The sequence below is a fragment of the Topomyia yanbarensis genome, chromosome 2 (genome assembly GCF_030247195.1).
Source record: "Topomyia yanbarensis strain Yona2022 chromosome 2, ASM3024719v1, whole genome shotgun sequence".
Lineage (NCBI taxonomy): Eukaryota > Metazoa > Arthropoda > Insecta > Diptera > Culicidae > Topomyia > Topomyia yanbarensis.
Window position 1 is genome coordinate 191,365,697 of NC_080671.1, and position 24,460 is coordinate 191,390,156.

The 24,460-nt window shown below is 40.0% G+C and overlaps 2 protein-coding genes across 4 annotated transcripts in view; one reads left to right on the forward strand and one right to left on the reverse strand.

Moving 5' to 3' along the window:
• LOC131682501 (thioester-containing protein 1 allele R1-like) overlaps window positions 1–24,460 on the forward strand; it is a 244,953-nt gene that overhangs the window by 59,787 nt on the left and 160,706 nt on the right. The gene's annotated exons all lie outside the window — the stretch shown is intronic.
• LOC131682502 (uncharacterized) overlaps window positions 1–24,460 on the reverse strand; it is a 44,671-nt gene that overhangs the window by 1,318 nt on the left and 18,893 nt on the right. Inside the window, exons 3-10 of one of the 2 annotated variants that reach the window (XM_058964017.1) lie at window positions 18,213–18,317; window positions 17,894–17,981; window positions 15,111–15,454; window positions 14,892–15,044; window positions 14,746–14,832; window positions 564–934; window positions 420–497; window positions 32–344 (exon numbers count right to left, since the gene is read on the reverse strand). In XM_058964017.1, the coding sequence (XP_058820000.1) occupies window positions 32–344; window positions 420–497; window positions 564–934; window positions 14,746–14,832; window positions 14,892–15,044; window positions 15,111–15,454; window positions 17,894–17,981; window positions 18,213–18,317 (1,539 nt within the window). The remainder of the gene's footprint in view (window positions 1–31; window positions 345–419; window positions 498–563; window positions 935–14,745; window positions 14,833–14,891; window positions 15,045–15,110; window positions 15,455–17,893; window positions 17,982–18,212; window positions 18,318–24,460) is intronic. The other variant, XM_058964019.1, reaches the window with a different exon arrangement.

The following is a 24,460-nucleotide window of genomic DNA, read 5'->3' on the forward strand; positions in this document are numbered from 1 at the left end:
AATATACTTCATAATTGAAATTGTAACCTACTCGATAATGGTGCAGGATCGCCGCATCGGCTGGAACGTTGAGCGAGCCCCGACCAGGGCAAAACTCCCACACAAAATGGTTGCCCGCCTCGATCACGGCTTCCGGTCGGCAGATGTACTTTGAGCGTTGTTTCTGAGGGTGAAGCTTCGAGCGGCGTCTCGTCTTTCGTTGCGTCGTAAGTGCAGCCCTTAGGTTGGCCTGCTCGCTATTGTCCTCGAAAATTAGACTATCATCGGAGAATTGGAGATAGAAAAAAGCATTCTGAAACGAGTAAGCTCCTGTGTTCCTACTATTGATTCGCTTAGAGAGCCAGCTAAAACAGTGAAAGATATAATACAGAACGTCAAACGATTAGGAAAACGGGAAGGGATAGAATTCGATAACATACTTGATTAAATCGATCAAAGTGTCGTTGTGGTGTGGTATAATAAATTCATCTAAATCAATTAGTGCAACGTGTGAGTATCTGCAAAGAAAGTAAGCGAGAATATACTGGCGATTCTAGAATTGTCTCCATCAGTTCAGTAAATACCTGTACATGCTCCTGTATAGGCAATCGTTCAACGATGCAAACAACCCTTCGGTGCGGATCTCTTTTTGAGATCGCATTCGTAAATTCCATGGCAAAATATTTACAGTAATTTTTGGCTTCTGATACGCTGTATTGTCGATCTGCTTAGTGGCTGCCGCTCGAACCGTGTGCACATCGTTTCTGCCGGTAGGATCAGTACTCCAAGAGTCCTCTTTTGTGTAGATTTGCGATGTGATCAGCGGTGGCAGATCGCCATTGATGTAGTGCCTCAGAATGCAGCTAGCCTTGGGCCCAATCGTGTGGTTGTAAAATGTGAAATGCGATACTCCGAGTAGATTATTCAACTCCAGGAACTCCAGCAAATACAATGCCTGCGATAGAATGGGAAAGCGTCTCAATTATTTAATACTCCTGTGCTGTCCATGGAAAGTTCTTTTGGAAATCTAGACCGGAATCGTGGCATATAAAAGGTTAAATCAGGTGTCTAAATACGTGTATTTCTCCATATATTTCGGGAATAAAATACCCTTACGTTGATAGGACTGCAGTTTATAGCTTAGTGGATCTCGGTCCGTCCAGCGAGACAAAATTTGCAAAATCGAACGAAGCGCCAACTATCTACCAAGTAAAAACTTGGGAGGAGGACTAAATTTTACGCCAGTTTGTTTCGAAATGTATAACGTTTAGTCCACGATTTTGTTTAGTAGAATGTTACAATCTCCTAATAACGTCCTCAGTGGGCACCGTGTTATAACGTCCGAGGTCATAATGTCCGAAGGGTGGTGAATCACAAAGTCCAACACATTATGACGTACAAGGGAAAACAATAATGCGTCGAAGATCCGAAGCATTTCATATGTCACAACGTTCCAAAGAGGTGCAGCGTCATAATCTCCGGTATCTTATGACGCACACTTATATTGGGATATTATGACGCTGAGTTATTGCGCCATAAAGTCCGGCATTCGTTGACACACTCATAGTTTCGGATATTATGACGCATCAGAAATAAGGAATCAGAATATATGGTACGTTCCCTGTATGTAGGCGGGAATTTGTGCTTTGCCGTGTTTTTTCATCATTTTCTTAGCAGAGGGAAAGGAGAAGGAAGAAGGCGGAAGTTGAATTAGAAGGCTGGGAAAAATAAGAGCACAAAACAAAAACAAACAGCAGGTAACTCACATGTAATTCAACTCGCCTGCGAGTAAGCCTAAAGATCTTTACCGCATTGGATAAGAAACTTTAGTATGTCTCTGAGTTTCAATCTTCCAAACATGGCGTCGTCTATGTAAAGACAGCCGAAAACTCGAAATCGCAATTGCGCTACTGTCCAGCAGTTGCACATCAGGTGATATGAGGTTCCGTAGTTGGATTCACAAAGATCACACGGAAAATTTTTTTTCTGAAAGCCGCTCGGTTTCTAGCGTGCCATCGTGTACAACACGTTCGTGCAATTTGCCGTTGCTTGAACGAAGCATAATTTCCTTGCCATCACCAAGACCACATCTACAAACTCACGCTGCGCTGCCATCACCGGGACGCCCGTTATACAGTACTACGGAAGCCCCCGAGCGCTACCAGCCAGCGACCCGCTTAGTCGTCCCGGTCTTGCGGTCGGAGGTCGTGAGGGGGTCTTCCGAACTCCCTTCTCAGGCGAGTATTTTGCTTTACATGACAGCTTTCTGAAAACCTCTTGGTTCATAGCATGCCGTTGCGTACAACCCCAGATTTCCTGTCCGTCTACTACCAGAACGTTCGTGGAATGAGAGCAAAAACGCAAGCTTTCTTGCTTGCGCTCACTTCCTGCGATTATGACATTATCGTTCGCACCGAAACCTGGTTACGTGATGATATATTAAACACCGAGCTAACGACGAACTACGCAATCTACCGATGCGATCGCAACTCTTCTACCAATCATCTACGTCGCGGAGGTGGTGTTCTCATAGCGATAAAGAAACATCTAACTGGGACTATACTAAAAATACCTGGATGTGAATATTTGGAGCAAGTTGTCGTACGCGTTTCACTGCCAGGTCGATCGTTATATATTTGTTGCATTTATCTAAGGCCGAACAGTGATCCTGACTTGTACAACGTTCACTCTTCTGCAGTCCAAAGCATCCTGGACAAATGTAATAGGCGCGACAATGTACTTGTTGTAGGTGATTATAATCTACCTAATCTTCGGTGGATTTTTAATGACGATTATAAGTGCTACCTTCCTGAAAATGCAACCACGGAACAAGAGATGGCCATCACAGAAACTTTGGTCGCTGGTGGCTTGTATCAAATCTGCTCTGTTAGCAACGTGAATGGACGGACCCTCGTTTTAGCTTTCGTCAATGACACGGACGTGTGATTGAGCCTCCCACATCTATACTGAAGGTTGACCCTCACCATAAACCCTTCGTTTTAAGACTTGATATGCGTTCTGATGACGGTGAAGTTTTTGATACAATTAACGACGACTTCAACTTTGACTTTACTCGATGCAACTTCGATGAAGTCTCGATGGCCATTGGTGCACTCAATTGGCGTGAGATGCTGGTTGGAAATAACTTAGATCAGGCAGTTGTGGCGTTCTGTGATGCCATATATGAGATTCTTCGCCGTAATATTCCTAAAAAACGTGTCAGCAGAAAAGCAGAATATAAATTTCCGTGGTGGAACGCTGAGCTTGGTCGCCTACGCAACGTACTCCGGAAACACCGAAAGCGATATTTACATCATAGGACCGACGACAATAAAACTATTCTTCGTCGAACTGAACTGCAATATGAAGCAGACCGGAACAGTGCATTCGGTGAATATCTGAACCAAGTTCAGCGCAGCTTTCGAAATAATCCTTCGACATTCTGGACATTTATAAACAGCAGAAACGTTCTGGGTGTACCAGAAAATGTCTATCTTCGAGACAAAAATCCACAGTCCGCTACCGAGTCGGCGAACCTTTTTGCAGATCACTACCCTAGATGTAGTTTGCAGCCCTCCTGTCTATCCATCGCAAAAGTACCTTGAAACATTGCCAACGCATAATATCAACCTTCCTCTTCCTAACGTAAATGATTCTGATGTAGCGAGCGCTCTGTCCAGCGTTGATCCTTTGAAAGGGCCTGGTCCGCATTGCTTGCCTCCTGTGTTTATAAAGCAATGTGCCCGAGCACTTTCTGCACCAATAAGTATTATTTTTCAGCATTCAATCTCGGAAAATATTTTCCCAATGCACTGGAAAGAAACTGCTATAGTTCCTATTCATAAGGCTGGAGATAGGCACAATGTTGAAAACTACAGAGGAATCTCGCTACTAAACTGTCTAACTAAAGTTCTGGAAAAGTTTGTGTACATTGCAATGTACGCTGCTTCTTCCAACATAATCGACGAACGACAACACGGATTTATGAAAAAACGCTCCGCCACTTCGAACTTGATGACGTACACGACCTTTCTAGTTCCAGCTGTAGAGAAGCGTCAAAAAGTGGACGCTATATATTTTGATTTCGCAAAAGCATTCGACAAGGAGCCCCAGGACATTGCTGTTTTGAAGCTGGAGCGACTAGGCTTTCCTGAGTGGGTTAGTGGGAGATGGCTGCATTCTTACCTGTCACAACGATCTGCCTTCGTTAGAATTGGCACTACATGCTCAAGCGCATTCGTAACGCCAACCGGTGTGCCTCAAGGAAGTCATCTAGGGCCACTGATCTTTCTCTTATTCATCAACGACCTCTGCACCCGCATCAACTCTGAAAAACTGCTCTATGCTGATGATCTGAAAATCTTTCGTTCAATTGCTTCAGCACTCGATTCTGCTGTGCTCCAAGACGATATAGCCAATATAGAGGAATGGTGTTTGCTGAACGGTATGCAGATCAACATTGATAAATGTAAGATGATAAGTTTCGGACGCTTGGCAAATATAAGGCGTTGCGAATATACTCTTCAAGCCTGTGTCATCGAGCGGGTGGATTCTATCCGTGAACTGGGAGTGTTATTCGACAGAAAACTTCGTTTCGCCGACCACATCACTGCAACAACAGCGAAGGCTTTTGCAACATTGGGTTTTCTAAAACGGAACGCTGCCGATTTTGTGGATTTCTACGCACTGAAATCTTTATACTGCGCACTGGTCCGGAGCACTTTGGAGTATGCTGTACAAGTATGGGCGCCATACAACGCCGTTCAATGTAGCCGACTGGAGCGCGTTCAGAGAAGTTTTGTACGATTTGCTCTCAGAAAATTGCCTTGGAACGACCCTATCCGTCTTCCGTCGTATAATAATAGATGCATGTTGCTAGATTTGCCAACGCTGGAGTCTCGCCGCACGTTCTTGAAAAGAATGTTCATTTTCGATATGTTGTCGAACAATATTGACTGTCCTGACATTCTCTCAAGGATTCATTTATTTGTTCTCCCTCGTGATATAAGGAATCGTCTGCTTCTGTCGATTCCCAGGCACCGCACAGCATATGGCCAGAACAATCCGTTAGACAGATGTTGTAGCAGATTCAACGAAACTGTTTTAGTTTATGACTTCCATACCACTAAATCTAATGTAATAAATAAATAAAAAAAGACTCAGCGCTGAATAGTTGCCATGTGATAATTGAGTTTGCAGTGGCGGGGTAAAGCCCTGGTCAGCATGCCGCAGTGTAGCTTCGAAAAATGTAGGAGATTTTTCGAAATCACTGGGCACGGTTGCTCTAGAAACACCTTTGTTTGGCGACACGTTTGTAGATTTCTCCAGTAATTACGGTGCTCGGACGAAGCTCAGGATCTCTCTCCTTTTCTCTTATCCAACTTGTTGAAATCAGCAGGGCGGGCTCAGGACCAACGAAGTCAATCACTGAGCCTGCTTTGGCCAATTCGTCAGCCCATTCATTTCCAGTAATACCAGAATGTCCGGGCACCCAGACGAGGTAGATAGTGTTGACAATGCTTAGTTCTTCGATTTGAGTTCGGCACGCGATCACTAGCTTAGACCGTGATTTGTCTGAGCTAAGGGCCTTGATTGCAGCCTGACTATTGGAGCAGAAGTTTATAACTTTGCCGGACAAGCTCTGTTGAAGGGCCGATTGTATCCCGCACATAAACGTGAGGACTTCTGCTTGAAATACAGTACAGTATCTACCTAGTTAGTGAGATTATTCTAATCTCATTTCACGACAGTAGACACCAGCACGTCCATCCATCAGAGAACCGTCAGTGTAACAGACCACTTGCGTTTGTTATTGTCTTTCCATATAGCCAGACAACCACTCCTCACGAGAATCTTCACATGGAATGGCCTGTAAGGAAAACTACGTGTGAGTGTAATATTGCTGGGAGCAAGAATATCTTCACCCCATGTAACCGTTTGTGATCACAGTCGTGTATAACTGGTAGCAAGATCAACATGGTTACTATTCCAAAGCCCAGTAAACTGCAGTCTGTATGCACATGATAGTGCTTCTTGTTTGAGATGTACGTGTAATGGTTTGATATTTAGAAGTGCCTCAAGAGCAACAGTCGGAGTTGTGGAAAAAGCACCAGTCAACGCCACAAGCGACATTCTTTGCAGATGGTTTAGCTTTGACTGGACCGTCACCACCTTTCCCCTCTGCCACCACACAAGGATCCATATGGCAGTATTGGACGTACAATTGTCGTGTAAATCCAATAGATTTTAGGTTTGAGACTCCAGGTCTTTCCAAAAGTTATCCTGCATTGCCCGAACACCAAGCACGCTTTCTTGACTCTGATATCAATGTGAGCAGACCAATTCCGTTTAGAATATAATATAACTCCAACGTATTTGACTTGATCTGCACACAGTAGCTCAGAATCAAAGAACTGCAAGGAACGAACTCTGGTTGTTATTCGCTTTTTCGTGAAAAGAACCATTGAAGTTTTGTTTGGGTTAACTGATAGTTTAACTTGTAGACACCACTGTTCGACAGCTCTTGCTGCTTGTTGCATTAAGTCAATGATTGTTCCGATTAAAAGTCCAGTAATTAGTATTTGGTAACAGTCAGCAAATCCATAGGTTGGAAATCCAAGCTGGTTGAGTTTCTTCAACAAGCCGTCGGCAACCAAGTTCCATAGCAAAGGTGACAGAACGCCACCCTGAGGACAACCGCAAAGACTCAACTTCGGTATCTCAACCTATGGCAGTGACGAGCAAAGAATGCGGTTACTAAGCATTGCGTTTATCTAATCCGAGGTACAACCAGATACCCCATGAGCGCGCGTCGCTTCCAGCGTGGACACATTGTCAAAAGCACCTTCAATATCTAGGAATACACCAGAGCTAGATTGCTTGAGCGGGAAGGTCTTCTCAATGTTGTAAACAACATCTTGAAGCAGAGTGATCAAGGATTTCCCACACTGATATGCATGTTGCATGTTGATATTCAACTAAACTAACGTTCCTGATTTGATGATCGATTATCCGTTCCAAAGCTTTTAGAAGAAATGTGCTTAAACCGATAGGCGTAAAACTTTTGGCTTCTTCATAGCTTGAGCGCCCTTCTTTGTAAATAAATCTAACTGTTATTTCTTTGCAGATCTAAGACACAGTGGCGGAGCCAGAAATTTGGTTTAGAGAGGAGGAGGGGATTGATTTTCGAAATTGCTTCAATATAATATAAATTTGATAAAATATTGAAAGTTCAAAAACAAAAACAGTTCAGCAGTTACCATTTCATTCTACAAAGGAGAAAAAAATAATGAACAATATCTTTCATATCTTCATGGATTACCGCTTTTATATAATGTTATAAAATCAAAGAATATATACTTTCAAAGTGAAATATATGTTCGATAACTTTTTTTATGGTCAACATCTCATAATTTCGAAACCTTCAACTTTGAAGGTTTGTCGTCAAATGGTGAATAGTGTTCTTAAGCTCCAATCCCTGTGCGTCTATTTAATTTTATTTAATCTGTAGGTCGGCATCGATTAGGCACTACCGTCTTCTGCAGTAGAAGCGAAATGACAAGGTGCGAGTGGGCATGGATGCTTTAACCGTACCGTAGACAGAACCGAATAACACACCCCGCACGGCTGTTCTTAGACGTGACAGGAAGTTGGGTCAAAACCAACAAGCCGGTCAGAAAAATCCATCTTACGAAGAAATCGGAAGAAATAAGGGATAGGAACAATCGGTCCAAGCCCACGTAACGAAAAATGGACTATGATAAGCTGAACTTCAACTTCAAAAGCGTAGCATTGTAGGAACTTTGCTCTCGGAACAGAATATGTGAAAAACGGGCATCGAGCGGTTACATTCTACTAGAGCGACGACACAACAAACGAGTTGGAAATCAGCTTTGTAATGTTAGGCAAGATGCGCTAACGCGTAATAAGGTATCAGACGATCAGCAAAAGTATGTGTGCCAAAGGCCATTTCTGCAACAACAGCATCCTCAACACTATCGTCACGAAGCGAGACCCAAGAACAAGAAAGATTCATTTTACGCGCATTTGGAATCCGCGGCAGAATGTGAAGCTCCTCATCAGTGACACCCTTGAGATCACCTGATTAATAAACTAAGAACCAATTCTACGTTCAAATGAACACACCGTCCGCAGTGATTCGATTTAGATTCGGAAACGCGTACAGGAAGATCGGGACAAAGAGGCGAATTGGAGCATGTGTACAGAGTTACGAAAATTCTACGAGTAGGTAAATCGCTCGAACACCTTCTCACAACCGAGTGTGAACTGATCGATAAGTGTTTTATGAAGAATATCGCAATATTCTATCTAGCAGTAGACTACAATAGTATCGCAAGAATCAGCCTAGGGACATGCGCAGCCGATGACAGATTCCCAGCGCCGAATCTCTCATGATCTCAGGAGATCGGACGATTGAGGACTGATAAAGCCGCTGGCAATGATCAACAACCATGTGAGCTGCTGAAATATGGAAGAGAAGCGTTGGTTAGAGCACTCCACTAGCTAGTTTTGAAGATCTGGGAGAAACAGATTTTACCGGAGGATTGAATGGAGGAAGTAGTATGTCTCATCTACAAAAAGGATGTTAAGCGGGATAGCGGTAACTAGTTACCGAGCAATCACATTGCTGAAGGCATTCTCCCAAATTCTTTATTGCCGCTAATCACCGTTAGCAAGCAAGTTTGTTGAGAAAATTGGCATTTAATGCCTAAATACGAATTTCCGTACAAACAACAATAGATCGAGTGATGTGTGATGAATAATAGAGATACTTTCGAGTCCTTTTGAAACTCGGAAAGGGATAGCCCTTTCGGCAAGGTGTGATAATAAGAGCGAGAATTGACACGGTTTTACGGTTTTCCGAAAGTCTGTTCAGTTTTTTAGCTTCTCCGGTAACGTCAATATTGTGACACACAATCTTGAGATGATGGTGTAGACGTACAAATACGTCAGCCATATTACATGAGAGAAGGAGGTTACGCCTTCAACCAAGTATAGCGATTGGTGGCGATGATATCGAGCTGGTTGATGAGTTCGTGTATTTGGGCTCACTAATGACTTCAACAGAGAAATTTGGAAACGTATTCTAGTTGGTGAACGTTGTTACTTTGGGCTTTTGAAAAACAATCCGATCGAAGAGTGTACGACACCACATGAAGTTAACCATTTACAAATCGCTCATTAGACCGGTTGTCCTCTACGGTCAAGAAACCTGGAGCATGCTGGCGGGAGACCAACACACTCCTAGTGCTTTCGAATGGAAAGAGAACGATCTACGATGGGGTGCGTATGAAAGACGGAATGTAGAGACGACGTATGGACAACGTATTGCAACGGTACACCCAAAATCCAACGGTTATGGTTCTATTACAGACCACGCAATTGCGCCAGTGGTGTCTTAGCGTGAAATATTTTGAAAAAATTTGAAAAAAAAATGATTATGTTCAACAATAATATGCCTAATATTTTAAATGGAATTCTCAAAGTTTCATTTGCAAAAGTTATCTTGTGAGAATATTTGCGTATAGTGAATATTGGCGGCAGACCTCGACACCTACCTGTCGGCTCGTTGTGGAGGCTAGGTCATCCGCCGAGGACTACAACGAGTAGATCTCGGCGAAGCGAGGGGCTAAATGGCTCCAGCACGAAGAAGCACGACCTGCAAGCTAAAGTGGAAAACGAAAGTCTTTAACAAAAACCTCTTTGTTGACTCACTTCGACGAACAACGGAATTAAGTACGTTTATGCGGAATATTTAACAAAAAGGATTGTCGCGGCTTATAATGTTGCAATGCCATGAAAACTGAAGCTATGCAGTAGACTGCGTGCAGCTTACTGGTTAAATGAGTAGCTCAGTACGCTACACGATGCTTGTCTTAGAACAAGAAGGCGGGCTCAGAGAGCAAGATCGGAGAGAAAGAGGAGTGGAAGCGACGTTTCGATAAGGTAGGGACGCTTTAAAACAGAAGATCAAGCTTAGCAAGCCAGTTTGCCATAAGTAGGAGTGCTGAGAACTAGACGCCAATCCCTGGGGCACGCGTACTGAGTCGTCATGACGAAGATGAGGGCCCCTCGACACCAGCTGCCCGGGTAAGCTAAAGATAATCGTTGAGGGTTTCTTCCCGATACGATTACCTGATCACCGTACGGCGAAGATGAAAGTGTAAACACAGCCGAGTGGCAAGCGACTAACGACGAGCTCAAAGAAGCGTCGATGTGACTAAAATTAAAGAAAACTCCCGATCCAGATGGAATACCAACCGTGATTCTGAAGTTTTTAAATGGTGGCAATTTCCTCGAAATGTGGAAGGTATTGAAGCTGATGTTGCTGCCAAAGTCAGGGAAGTCACCGAGCCATCCAGCCTCGTATAGGACAATGTCGCAGCGCTGCACAGAAGAATGAGCCAGATCCTGAAGAGCTACTTCCAGAGTAGAGTACTGATGTACGAGACGAACAAAGAGCAGAAGGCAATGCGAGTCACAGCGAGCGTTCCTCAGGGCTCCATTCTCTGTCCAACTCTTTAGAACGGGATGTACGATGGGGTTTTAGCACTGTGGCTGCCCGGGAATGTGAAAATCGTGGGGCTCGTGGATGACGTATCATTAACGGTGATGAGTGAGACACTTGAAGAAATGTAGATGTTGGTTACAGAAACAATAGATGCGATCAAGAGCTCGATGAACGGGGTCATGCTGCAAATAGCTCACCACAAGACAGATGTGTTGTTGGTTAGCAACTACAAAGCGATTCAGCGGATACAAATCACCGTCGAAGGGCATGCGATTGCATCGAAGCGTACACTGAAGCAATTGGGAGTGATAATCGACGACTGGCTGAGCTTCAACAACCACGTTGATTACACCTGCAAAATGTTCGACTATTATCTAGTGTTGCGTCATCGATACTGCGATATGAGGCTCCTGCCTGGAGTGCGGCGCTGAAAACCAAGCGGAACCTCGAAAAGCTGAACAGGACATTCCGGCTGGTGGGCGTACGAGTTGCGATTGTGTACCGGAGGCAGTATGCGTTATCGCTGAGATGAATCCCATCTGCATCACCCTGGCTAAAATCAATGAAACGTCAGAAGCTTGAGGAAGATTATGAGAATCGATTCGATGGTGACATGGCAGCAGGAATGGGACAATAAGGAGAAAATAAAGTGGACCTACCGGCTCATCCAAACCTGTCGACGTGGGAAAGTTATGATGTAGATCATGATCGTTTTACAGCGGAAACGGTGTGATGTACATCGAGCCACAGTTTCGGGAGAGCGGGAATAAGCTAGATCCACCGCCGAGGACTAGTCGAGAAGACTACAACAAAGCACCGAGTATGAGTCGTCGAAACGCCAGCGAAACTGACGCCACGCTCCATCCGGAATCGCCCGACCAACCACGGCACCCCACCGGTTGTTCCGATAAAAATATAGTGAAAACCAAAGAAAAATCCGTATTGAGTGAACTTTTTTCGCCAGGGAACTCTCCGTCAGCGTAAGCTAGATTCTCCGGTGGGGACTAGACTGAGTAGACTGCGACGAGACACCACCAGTTGCGAGTCATCGGGGCACCAGTGAACCGGATGCCCTGCTTCAGCGGAAACGCCGAACTAACTGATTGGCTAGGTCGCGGGAGAACTTCTCCCGCCGGGGAACTCTCTGTCGGAGTAGGTCAGATCCATCGTCGAGGACTAGACCGAGTAGTTCGCGAACAAATCGAGGAGCTGAATGGCTCATCAAGGAAGTAGTGCTAAATGGTACAAGAAGAGAACTAACGGGCTTAAAGGGGTTGCGGCGCTAAATGGCACCGGTCTCCGGAGCCAAATGGCTTAAGAAGTTGTGGTACTGAAACCAAAGAAGAATCGGTATCGGGAGAACTTCTTTCGTCGGGGAACTCTTCGTCAGCGTACAGTCAGATTACCGCCGGGAATTAGACTGCATAGATCGCGACGAGACACCACCAGTCGTGGCGAGGCTCCAGTAAACCGGACGCGCAACTCTACCGGAATCGTCGAACTGACCAAGGTGATTAGAGTTATAAGGTGATTCGTCTTTGGCAGTAACTAGGTGAGGAGTGAGGTAAGCGTGCAGCATACTGCGGGGAAGAAAAATGACAGCGAACAACTTTGTTTACCGCCTGAAATCTAAGCAAACATATGGAGAGAAATAGTAAACAATGTTGTTAGCTGTCGTTTCTAAAACCAACATGGCTGATCGACGTTTTTGAGGATCGTATCACCTGAGAATAAAAACTCTTTGGAACTGACCTTGGCACCTGGCTGGTTGGCTCGCTTTCGAACTTCTCCCGCCGGGGAACTCCTCGTCGGAGTAGGCTAGATCCATCGTCGGGGACTAGACCGAGTAGTTCGCGAACAAGTTGGAATCTCAATGAATCCGGTATGGTACTAAATGGCACAAGGGAACTGAAGGACTCAGTAGTTTGAAGTTTGCCGCCCAGATTGTTCTCGTAGGGGAAGAGCACTAATTCTAGACCCACAGGTAGCTTTCCTACTACCATACAGAAATTGCCACGTTGTGTAGTGGTAGTGTGTCGAGGATGGGTGATGTAACCCTACTGAAAGAACTAGTTGGATAGGAGTATGTGCTGTGCACTTAAAAAAACTCTTCCCGAAGTAATGCCGGGGAGGAATCAGGTTCCGTGCAAGATTAGTTGTATTAGGCTACCCGCACCCGTTCCCTGAGTTGTTGGTTTTTGTACATTTCTTCCTTCTCAGAATGTTTTCGAACATTTATGTATATATATATATATATATATATATATATATATATATATATATATATATATATATATATATATATATATATATATATATATATATATATATATATATATATATATATATATATATATATATATATATATATATATATATATATATATATATATATATATATATATATATATATATATATATATATATATATATATATATATATATATATATATATATATATATATATATATATATATATATATATATATATATATATATATATATATATATATATATATATATATACACACAAAAAATATTCATATACACCCCTCCCCCCGAAAAATTTCTTACTACGCCACTGAATTCAGCATTGCAGTATTAAACTCATAGTCCTGTAAAGGTAGTAAACGGTGGAATGACGAATTGCGGTTGCTGTTCATTTATGTGTGTCGATTTCTATGATATTGTAAGTATTAGGTAAAGCCAACCGGAATTCAGGCGTATTTCTGCCCAAATTCAGACTGGAATCTGCCCCAATATTGCCAGAAACCAGCCGGAATTAAGTTTTTTTACTGGGTTGGATAGCGAAATAAAAAAATTAGGCAGTTTCCGGATCCGGCACAGTTCCCGATCCGGACTATATCCTTATTCATTCCTTTAAGCTCAGCCCTCCACCAAGGGGTTCCCCTAGTCGATTTAACAGTACGAAGTGGATAAGCTTCTTCGTAGGATGCTACTATAAATGAGTTTGACGTATCCACGACATCATCTAAGTCGTCTAGTTGACTAATTATTAGAAAATATCCAAGAAATTTAGTCGCCAAGTTTTCCAAAAAGGATCTCTTTTTGTTTGTAGATTTAGGATTACGATATGTTACCACATTGAAGGTGACAGCAAAATGATCGAAAAAAAATGTATTTATAATCGGATAGAGACGGTTCAGTTTCATTTGGAACCTGCCAATTTCCCAGCCCATGCGACATTCTTATAGGTTTTTAAACTAAATTTTATGTTCATGGCCCATGGTTTCTCTAACAAAGCAATATTATTTTCTGAATATTCTGTCCAGAACATTCAAGCAACGACACTTGAGGCACCTTTTGCATGATGATGGTTGACTCGGATGCAGCAGATGTTGCATCGCTTTATTATGCAGACTGCTGGTAGCACCATTTGTGACGATTGACATTAATTCATACATCCATTTGATGCCTGACATCAATAGACTCCTGGGATAATATTCACAATTTTTCCAATAAAAATCTATTGCATATTTACAAAACCTTTATACCATCACGATGTGTTAGAAAAATCACCAGGAGTTGCAATCATTCTAAATCGATTTCAACTCAGTGAAAGGGGATCTTTTACTCACATAATATTTAACATCTTTCTACATTTACAGCATTTTCTTTCAATACAAATACCATAGAAATCTATCGGTCCACGACGGAAACCATTTTTCTGATTGACTGAAATCTTTGTTGCCTTCTTATGAATTCTTATGGACTAAGAAATATTATTCACTGAGAACCGCAATCAATCGGCGACGATTGCAATTCTCAGTGAGAAGGATTCTGATTGTCACTGGCAGTCACAATCGCTAGGCTATAGATCTATTACGTGTTCTTTCAATATAAATACCATAAAAAGGAGTTTAATGTTGGCACTGGGATCAGCTATCACTTAAGAAACAACGACTGTACCCCAGTGCACAAGGTCCTCTAGGCACTAATTACATCGCTGCAAAGACAAAGACGCAATTAGTAGCGCAGATTGATGCATTCACGTCGTTAACCTGAAAACTCCACAGGCTCATGCACTCTGTCGTCCCGTTTAGAAAAAAAAATGTATGCCACTTGTCGAGTAATTACATAAGTCATGCAACTTTATTGCAGCAATTTAGGGTCAATACAGTCGTACTTTAAGTCAGGCTCTAATGTTGTTCGAAATGCTGTGATGTAAATCTGTTTCAAACTGAAATACATTCCTCTCAAGTAGTTTTACTTACCTGATCATAGTTAAAATGCAGCGGCTTAACGCACACTCCAATACTTTTCGGTATATTACTGAACGTGCGATTGTTGAAATCAGGATCCTGCAAATTTAAAAGATTACAATTCCAACTCCGTTCCATCTGATTTACCATTCACTCACGTTATCTGTGTTTCTAAGCAACAGGACATTTCCGGGTGGTGCCCTTATTTTACTAACTACACTAACTGCATATGGAATCTCGGGAAAGGGACCACGAATCGGACATAGGATGAAGCACGCACTGTACTTCAAGTTCCAGTTTTCCCGGATAATCTAGAAATACAGACAAAAATATTAAAAATCGCAACCTACCGCTACCAGAGAAGACATAAAACATACCTTAACCCTCGCCATCACCGACGCGGATCGGAACTTAGTGGTGTTGAGCCCGGTTTGATACCAAAATCGGCACCACACCTTTTCCGGACCGCGGGTCTTCGTCGCACCGATCACCCGCACCAGCTTCCCATCGCGTCGATCGTAGAAGGCGGAAAATACGAAGAACTTGTATCGGGTGCCGTTGACGATCTCCCAAGATCCGTCGGTTGGGCGCATGTCGACCGGATACTTGGGCAAACTTTGCTCCGTCTTCGAGGGTAACATTTGACCCCATGGAATGATGGGTGGAGTACGCTGCTCTGCCGGATCTAGTTGTACGGTTATTCCAATAGACAATTTAGAGTCTACACCATGTGCCAACGAGAGAATGCGGATTGGGGGGAAAGTTCTAGTTAGGTACTATGACTAGTCTACGTTATAATTGGTGAGATAAACTAACAGAAACGGCACAGAACACATGATAGGCATTTGTGGATGTAGGGGATTATGGTTAAAACCGACACCTTAAGCTTAACACTTTTTCTAAGTTGCCACAAAACCAATAAAATTATAACCAAATAAATTAATGCACAATTCTTCTTCAGAAAATTCTTAACAAGACTTAATTTTTTCAGCGCTTCGAAAAATTAATTTCATTAAAAATTATTGGTTGTAAAACTTGGAAAACAAAGTGACTTTTTGTAGGCACTTCGGGTAAAACCGACACCCTATAGGGGTAAGATCGACACCCCCTTTAATTTATTTTCTCTCCACTTTATTAAAATCTTTATCTTTATTAAAAATTAGATATATGCGTGATTAATAAAGTGTGAGTATGTATGATGCAAAATATGTGCTTTTTATTGCTTCATCATGTAGTGAGGGGAAGAAAGTTCGAAAGCGTAGTACTATAAATAAGAGTATTTTATGCTATATTATTATTTATTGATATGAGTATTTCCAAATAATCCTTGCGCACATCATTGCAACCTCCAGTGTCATTTTATTTCGTAAGAGAAGATTTGCAAGCGTTCTACGTTCTGCTAATTGAATTCATTCACTTGCAAGTGACACACACACTTCTTAGTAAAACTATCTTTTTCAGATTTGATTTTTCGTACTCTGATCATCAACGATCTATTGGGGTATACATAATATCATTGTCTCATTGTGATAAACTTCGTCTATGACAAACCAAGAGAACACTGGAAATTCGGTTTCATGAGCTTTTTAAAGAAATAGCAAAATCTTCGATAGAATCAGATAAGCAAAAATTCCAATTTTTGATTTTTAAAGAGACTTTTAAGAAATAAACACAATAAAAGTATTTCTGTGTATTTCAGCTATTACTATAGTGTGCTAATAGTGTAATTGAAGTGTCACAAAGATCCCCAGCCTTTTGTGAAGCATCGCAAGTAAACACAACCATCTTAACAGTGTGTCGGTTTTACCCTAACCAAAGGGTGTCGGTTTTACCCCAACAGCGCACATTTTTTTATAAAAGCGATTAAAAATATTGAATTTCTCAAACTCGTCTTCAATGCACCTAGTTGATCATAGGGAAGGCCGATTATAATAGGTACTGAAAAATGGGGTGATTTGAAAAGCTTTTGTTCGGCTAAAACCTTAAAATCTACCAACGAAATTTTACATCTAGACGAGTATGAACGCTGCTGTCGTATGTTTTGTCTATTTTTATGACATTTGGCGCACTAACGTAAATCCAATTTTTCTTCAAATGCTCTACATAAACGTACTAATAATAATGTATCATTATGAAATGAATAAAAATTTGATTTCTAGGAAAAGTTGTGGGGTGTCGGTTTTTCCCACAATTCCCCTACTTTTATTATTTATATACAGAAAAATCGAGCAACCGATAAAAAAAGCTCGGAAAATTATTGATGAAACGTCTATCTGTTCAATGATGAAAAAATAATTAGGATTCGTCAACAATCCATTGATATATGCCCTATGGAAGAAAACATTCTAACTTTTATCCATTTTTTTATTTTACACATTATATTTAACGTAAGGTAGACAGCCCTATTTTCATATTTTTTCAGTGCACCATATATAACACTCTTTTCCTTCTAAATCTTAACACGTATAAACGATCTAAATAGCCAATGGACAAACATGGATTCACGCTTGAAGTCTGTTAGAAAACCCATTCATACCCACCGCATACCACATTCAAAACGTTATAGCTTTCGATTCCGTCAATGAAATATTTTCAAACTTGCAGGGGATATACTTGAATACTATATCTTTCGAATGCCAAGTACTAAATAGGCAGACAAATTTTTTGTCAATAAAAATCAGACCAAACCTGTGGGTGTTTGCCTGTAGCCTTATGAAACGGGTCATAAAATTTCAAATCGCCATATCTCTCGAATCTCTCGATGGATCATTTTGAAATTCAATGCGAAGATGCTTGAGTCTTTCGGATGCCGTATGCCAAATTGATGGTGATTTTTTGTTAATAACGGTTTTAGGCACACCTTGTAATTGTAAACAGTTTTTACCCGATGTGACAATACGTGTTGTAATTTCATGCGGACGTGCTGCAGAATTATGTTTTGTACTGATCGAAATATAAATCTCCCAAATATTATCTCATTGCAGTGAAACAACACTCTCATGAACTTTTTGTCGTATACCGCAATGAAGTGTTGCTTTTTAAATGTAAATATACAATCGTAAATTTTATGGTGAACACAACTCAATAATTCTACTTGTAAGGAATATTTACAACGCATAGCATCTTAAACTATTCCATGCGAGATCCAGTGCCATCCTACCTTTTTGATTTTTCAGCAGATTTTTTATTGCTGCGCTACCGAATTTCGTTTCTCGTACAAAAATACCTGTATCGTCCAAATAATCGTCCTGCGGAAAACAAAAGCATAATATTAGCTTTAGGAAGCCAAAGCTTAGTTTAATTAAATTAACTACAGCTAATTAATAAGATTCCGGTATACACGACCTCTACTCTCGCAAAATATGCTTTGAATCGTGAGGTATATGTACACAATATTAGTATCGCCACAAGCTTCTACTATTTTTCCGCATAAATAAATGCCAAAAGCAAAGAAATACCAAAATATACAGCCAACCTACCTTCACATCGTCGTAATCGGGAACGGATTCCCCAAAGCGACCCCCGCTGCTACCATGCCGAACGATGACTCCTCCACCTCGACCTCGGTCATCAATCATCAGCACCTAAACGAGAATAAAATTAGCGAGCGTAGCCACACGGTTTATCGAATAAAAGCAGATGGAATGGGCAAACGCCAGGATGTGGTCCACTTGGAGTCCAATCACTCGCGTTCCACCACGCCACCGTGTACGTTAGTTAGACAAAAGATCCGCCAAAATTCACCACTACTCAAATCGTCCGATCGAAATGCTAACGCAGCGGGGTTCCATTCCAATTCATCCCTATCAGTACATAGCCAGCCTACCGAGCAGGGGGCTGTGATGAGATACAGACCACCGATTGCGACGCAATGGGACCTTCCCTACGACCACGCTAGCAAATCCAATTTTTGACACGTGTATATCATTTGCACACATTGTTTTTGACGCGTTGGATAAATGACTCTTGGCTTGCTGGCCAAGAGTGCTTCTTACTTGCTGTGTTGCGTTCATACGCATGTCACGGCCAACTAGTCGAAAGTGTTCCATTCAATTAATGCTGAATTGTTTGTCCACTATTCAATTTAATTGCATACCAATTATGGTTGGGTGTGTTTGATCCATATTTTTGATTGTTTTCAAAGTGATCAAATTGAAAGTATATATTTTCACTGTAGAGTACGAAAAAATAGGCATATTTCGAGAATTTTTCTTGGCGCAATAAAAAGGTGAATCGAGTACTTGTTAAATGGGATTTATAACATAAGTATTGAATCACACAAAATAACTTTTTCGAGAAATTTCATCACAAGATGGCAGCTGTGCAGAATTTGCGAGCGGAAATCTATCTCCCGTAATTTTTGACCTAGAGCTAAAAACAAAAGTTTTTCTGATTCCTTATGTCAATGGCAAGCGTAAAATTGTTTCAATATTTTGATTTTACGCGAAATCATTTTTGATTGAAAAAATGCCGAAAATGTCAGAAAAATTGACACAAAATTGTTAATTAAAAACGTTTTTAATCCACCTAACAGTGTGATGAGACATTTCTTATAACTCTTATCACTCTTTGGATATTATATCGTTTGAGAACATTTAGAACTTGATGCTTCGCGATGTTTTTGATAACACATACTACATGGGATAGTGGCAGGACTCAGAAAATCGCTCAAATCAGCATAGGACAACATCAGTGCTAGAAATCTGAAACCAAATCAATGGGAAAGCGAAAAATAGCCCATAAAATAGACATACCAACGAATTATTGTTAATGCTCTGTTAATAAAATATCTATATTGTGGTGGGAAAACTGAATTTTCCTAAATGGGTTATATATTGTACTGAGCCAAAAAAATGGATTTTTTTTTGAATCGATTTGAAGTTTATACTTTACTCAAATTTCCAACGCGAACTGAGAAATAAGAAATCAACGCTTTTTCTTGAAAAGGGCGATACTAGCAGTGATACCATTCAAAGAAAATCAACAGTGAATATTTCCAGACTTGGTTTTATTTCCTATTTAAGAACTATTGTTTTTTTACATCCTAGATTGCATGATTCAATGATCGAAACCCAAAACTTCATAAAGTATTTGAAATTATTAAATTAAAATTTGTATTTGCTATTGAAATTGACAAAATGATAGTATCGCCCCTTTGGCGCTTGTTTACTTTTTCGGTCCCACCTATCAGCATTGAAATATCGCCGTTGCGTTTTTTACAATAACTACCGTTTTACACCACCGATTTCGTCCGGGTTTTTTCAATAGCGATCATTGTTACTATTTACAGCTAATAATCCTGAAAAAATACGAAAAATACAGTTTCACCACTAAACTGCTAGCACAAAAGTATCGTTCTGTTTGTTTGCATGGAGCGCGGAGGGTGAAACTTTAAATAAGCAAACAAAAATACAGTTTCGCCCGTTGTATTTTTTGCTGTAGTTTAAGAAAGCAATATCGTAGAATCAAAATTTAGGTTAATTTGTTGCGTTTCAAAGCCCTCATTCGCATGTAAGAAAAATGCCCTATGTTTACATTTGTAAGTATCGCCCTTTTCTCAAAAAAGCGTTGAAATGAAATTGCAGCTCCTGATATCACGCTATCTCTGAAGTACATGCGTGCATAGTTTCAAATTTTACTTCGACATCGACTTTTTCTAAAGGTGACTTCCCAGTAGTATCCTTAATTTGAATTATTATCGCTAATCCTAATGTCAAAGAATAAATAAAAACCTCACGAAAACGAACCGTTTGGGAAAATCATCATCATTACTGGAATTTTTATTTTCACGAAACTTTTCGATAACCTTCCGTCACTTGCGTTAATGCACTGGGTGCACAGTGCTCTGAAAATCTAACAAAATCGTCTTAGGGCACCAGCGGGTCTGTAAAGAATACTAAAAATTAATTTCTATTCCATAATTTTCAGTTCAGCAATTCGAGAGATCGTGCTACGTTACTACGTTGTGAAGCGATGGTCACTATTTATTAAAAAATCACGGTTGAATAAAAAATAAAACTATTAAAAAATTCCAAATAGTTTATAATTTTCACAAACTTATTAGGAAAAATTGTTTAATAAGCCTTCGTAATATTATGTAGGAAAAAAGCTGAAAATTTCAGTATTTTCTCTATCTGCAACATATAAACCCTTAAGTATACCAATTAATTGGTATACGAATTGGAATAGGTTCGCCAAATTTTGGAAGAAGTCTATAAAATAACCCCTTGAAAGCTACCTAAAAATTGTTGTAGTTCGATGCAATAAAAAATCTTCAAAAAAGAAATGTACCTATTAATGTGAAACACAGCGATACATACAATAAAGACCCATTTTTATCAGTCTCATGGTGACAAAATGGGGACATTGACTAAATCGGGCAAATTTTTTTCTTTATAATAAACTGAAGCTGTTAAAATATTCTTCTCGTCCCTTGATGTAGTCTGATAACTATTTCTGATTATGATGAACTTTTTATTTTCGCATATTTCGCATATCTTCATGATAAGGAAAACATGCTCAAGAAAGGATTTACTCGAATTCAGTCTTGTTCGTCTGCTAGAGCCCATCAAACATATGTTCATATTTGGCTGATAAAATCGGGGTTTCAATGTGTTATAATAGATATTCAGCATTCGAAGAAGTTTCTTTTGAACGAGTGTAGAACGACTTTGTTTCTACTTACTTGAAATCAGCGGCGTAGCCAGAAATTCGGTTTGGTGAAAATCGATCATACTGTCCAAACGGCATAATTCCGAAACCGTAATTTTTGAAATTTTAAAATTATGCAGAATTAATTTTTCAGAAAATAGTAACGGAGTTCGTGTCTTTAGCGAATTTGTTGAGACTTTATTGTAGTCATGAATATTTACCTGAGAAAATTCACCATAAATACTTCTTGGACGATATACCATCAAAATTACTTTATCAAATGATGCGCTGTTCGTTTGTAAAACTCATCGAAGATACTAAACCTCCGAAATTAGCGGTTTCAAAATGATGCTATCTTGATCTTAAATTACTGATTTTAAACGTTTGACCTATACATATAATTGGTCATACAACAAAAATCAAATGCTCATCAAAATCTATCAGAACCTGCTAGAATCGAATGGAAATCGTCATTTTTCATAAATTTCTCTCTGCATTCGGAAAGTGTTATCCTCGTTATTAATCATATTACGTTTTCGTCTCAACTCGACGCATTCCCAAAATAAAAACCTGTTTTAATCCACCTAGTGGTGCGATTGTGCTTTTCTCATTTGTCCAGACTACGATTCCATGGCTGGTTATGTTCAATACAATGGTGGAAATGAATATTACATGTTCAGTACTATTTGCACATACATACAATGGATCGACAGCCACGATCTTGAGATACTATGTGATACTAAAACATCGCTTGAAACCAGCGGCGGATCATAGAGAAAGATCCGGGAGGTCCAGGTCCTGCCGAAAATTTTCAACTGGTTAAGAAATTTTAAACTAGTTTTAATTTTAAAGTAGCAACCCCTCACTACATACTCCCTCCGGGCCGGTATGATTGACGATTTTAAGAATGATTGCATAACCTTTCTATATGAGAAAGGCAAAAATGTGCCAAAGTCCAAAAAAATCAATTTTTGTCAAACATCTCAATGTTTCATGCATTTTAAAGTCATTTGGCATCAAAAATACAAATTTGATTTTGAAAATTTTTCATTTCAGTTTATATGGGAATTTGCTGTGTGATTGCACTCTTCAACTCGTAACTCCGGAACCGGAAGTCCAATCAATAAAAAAATCAATAGCAATCGATGGGAAGGTTGTACCTTTCATTTGAGACTAACGTCGATTGGCATATGACACTCGGCCCTCCCGGTCGGGATTAGATTGACGAATTTTAGAGTGAATGAGAAAGGCAAAAACATTTTTAGCAAATGTTGAAATTTATGCATTTTTTTGGTGAGCAGTTCTATGTTTCATAGACATTAAATCAATTTTAACTTCGCTTTCTATTAAATAAAGACCCTTATTACAGTACATTTCTACAAAAGCGAGCTAAATTTGAAAAGAAATCTGAGGATTATGATTGATTACAGAACTCTGGAATTTTCTATTGGAAAGTTTTCAGGCAGGAATTTGATATTGATGCTATTAGACAACTGTGAAATCAAGACCAATAGATCAGTTACATATCAGGACCCCATTCCGACAATTTATCAAAAGTCCTCATGATGTTTACAACAACAGGTTATCAATCTACGGATCAGATAATTGTTATTGTAATATTGAATTAAATCAGTCAGCATCAATAAATTTTCAACTTCAATCCAATTTTTTTTGTGTGGTAGGGGTGGGGGGGGGTTGTATGTTGTTAAACCCCGAAACCTTCTCTTGGCTACGCCGTTGCTTGGAGTTATTTACTTCGCTTTAATTTTCCGATTTGTTTCAGACCGATCCGATGGTTACAAGTTAGAAAAATTACAGTCAGAAGGTTCGTACAAATGAACATTTTTGCACTGATAAGTTATCAAGTTCCTTCCAGACAACTTGGAAGTGTTGGGTGATTATTTCTAGCGGTTGTTTGAAGTCTTCAGTAAAGTTATTCGCAAAAGTAAGAGCTACAAATTTGCTGAAGACATCATTTCGATATAATCACTTCCAAGAAAATTTGTGAAAATATCTCACTCATAGGGGGATTAATCAGCAAAAGCACAATACCAAAAGAAAGGGCATATTGCCTCCATTAAATTCTCCGAAGATACTATTGACCTAAAATAAGCCGTCTTGGCGTTAAAAATAGATTACATATTTTTGGTCATATTTCTGGCAATGGGAAATGATAAAAATCTTTCGTCCGCATTTAATGTTAAATATCTCTTTTGATAATAGTCCGATTTCAACAATCTATAGCTTGTTCGAAAGGTATTGGTTAAAGCTGTCTAAAACATATAAATTGTTGATCTATATTTTCAATTTCGGCAGATAACTTGAAAAAACTGCAAAAAACGCCATTTTTACACATTCAAACATTCATATCTTGGAAACTAAACATCAGAATCAAAAACAAATTAATAGCGTTCATACTGTTTTTTAGTTCTTTCATTTAAAATTGGTTTGGATAAGATCGGTTCAGCCATTTCTGAGAAACACGAATGAGAATTTGTCCGTTACATACATACACACACAGGCACACACACACACAGACATTGTCCCAAATCGTCGAGCTGAGTCGATTGGTATATAAGACTGGGCCCTCCGGGCCTCGGAAAAAATCTTGAAAGTTTGAGCGAATTCTATACATTTCTTTTATAAGAAATGTAAAACACCCAATACATCAAGATAGCTTGCGCCAAACCGCAATCACAGTCATTTTAAACAAAAATCATAGAATTTCTCAGTACGTTTCTCACTATATCTTAGTACCCAAGCAGAATGTCAAAATTCTGAAAACGCCACTTTGTAGAGATTTTTCAGACAAGTAATGTTGCATATCTAACTCAGTTTACCCCAAAATGGCGTTTGATAAGATAGCACAACAGCGAGCTAGCATAAGCGTTGATGGCCGTACGGGTTTCTTGCTATACTTTTATTCGAAATAGAGCTTTATGAAATGTTTTACCGGGTGGTGGCAACTATATTGCCACCTTTTCAAAATAGTTTTTATTCAGAAATACACGTAAATATATACTAAACTAAGTGAAAGAGCTGTGTTTCCATTAATATAACATTCATTATTAGCCCT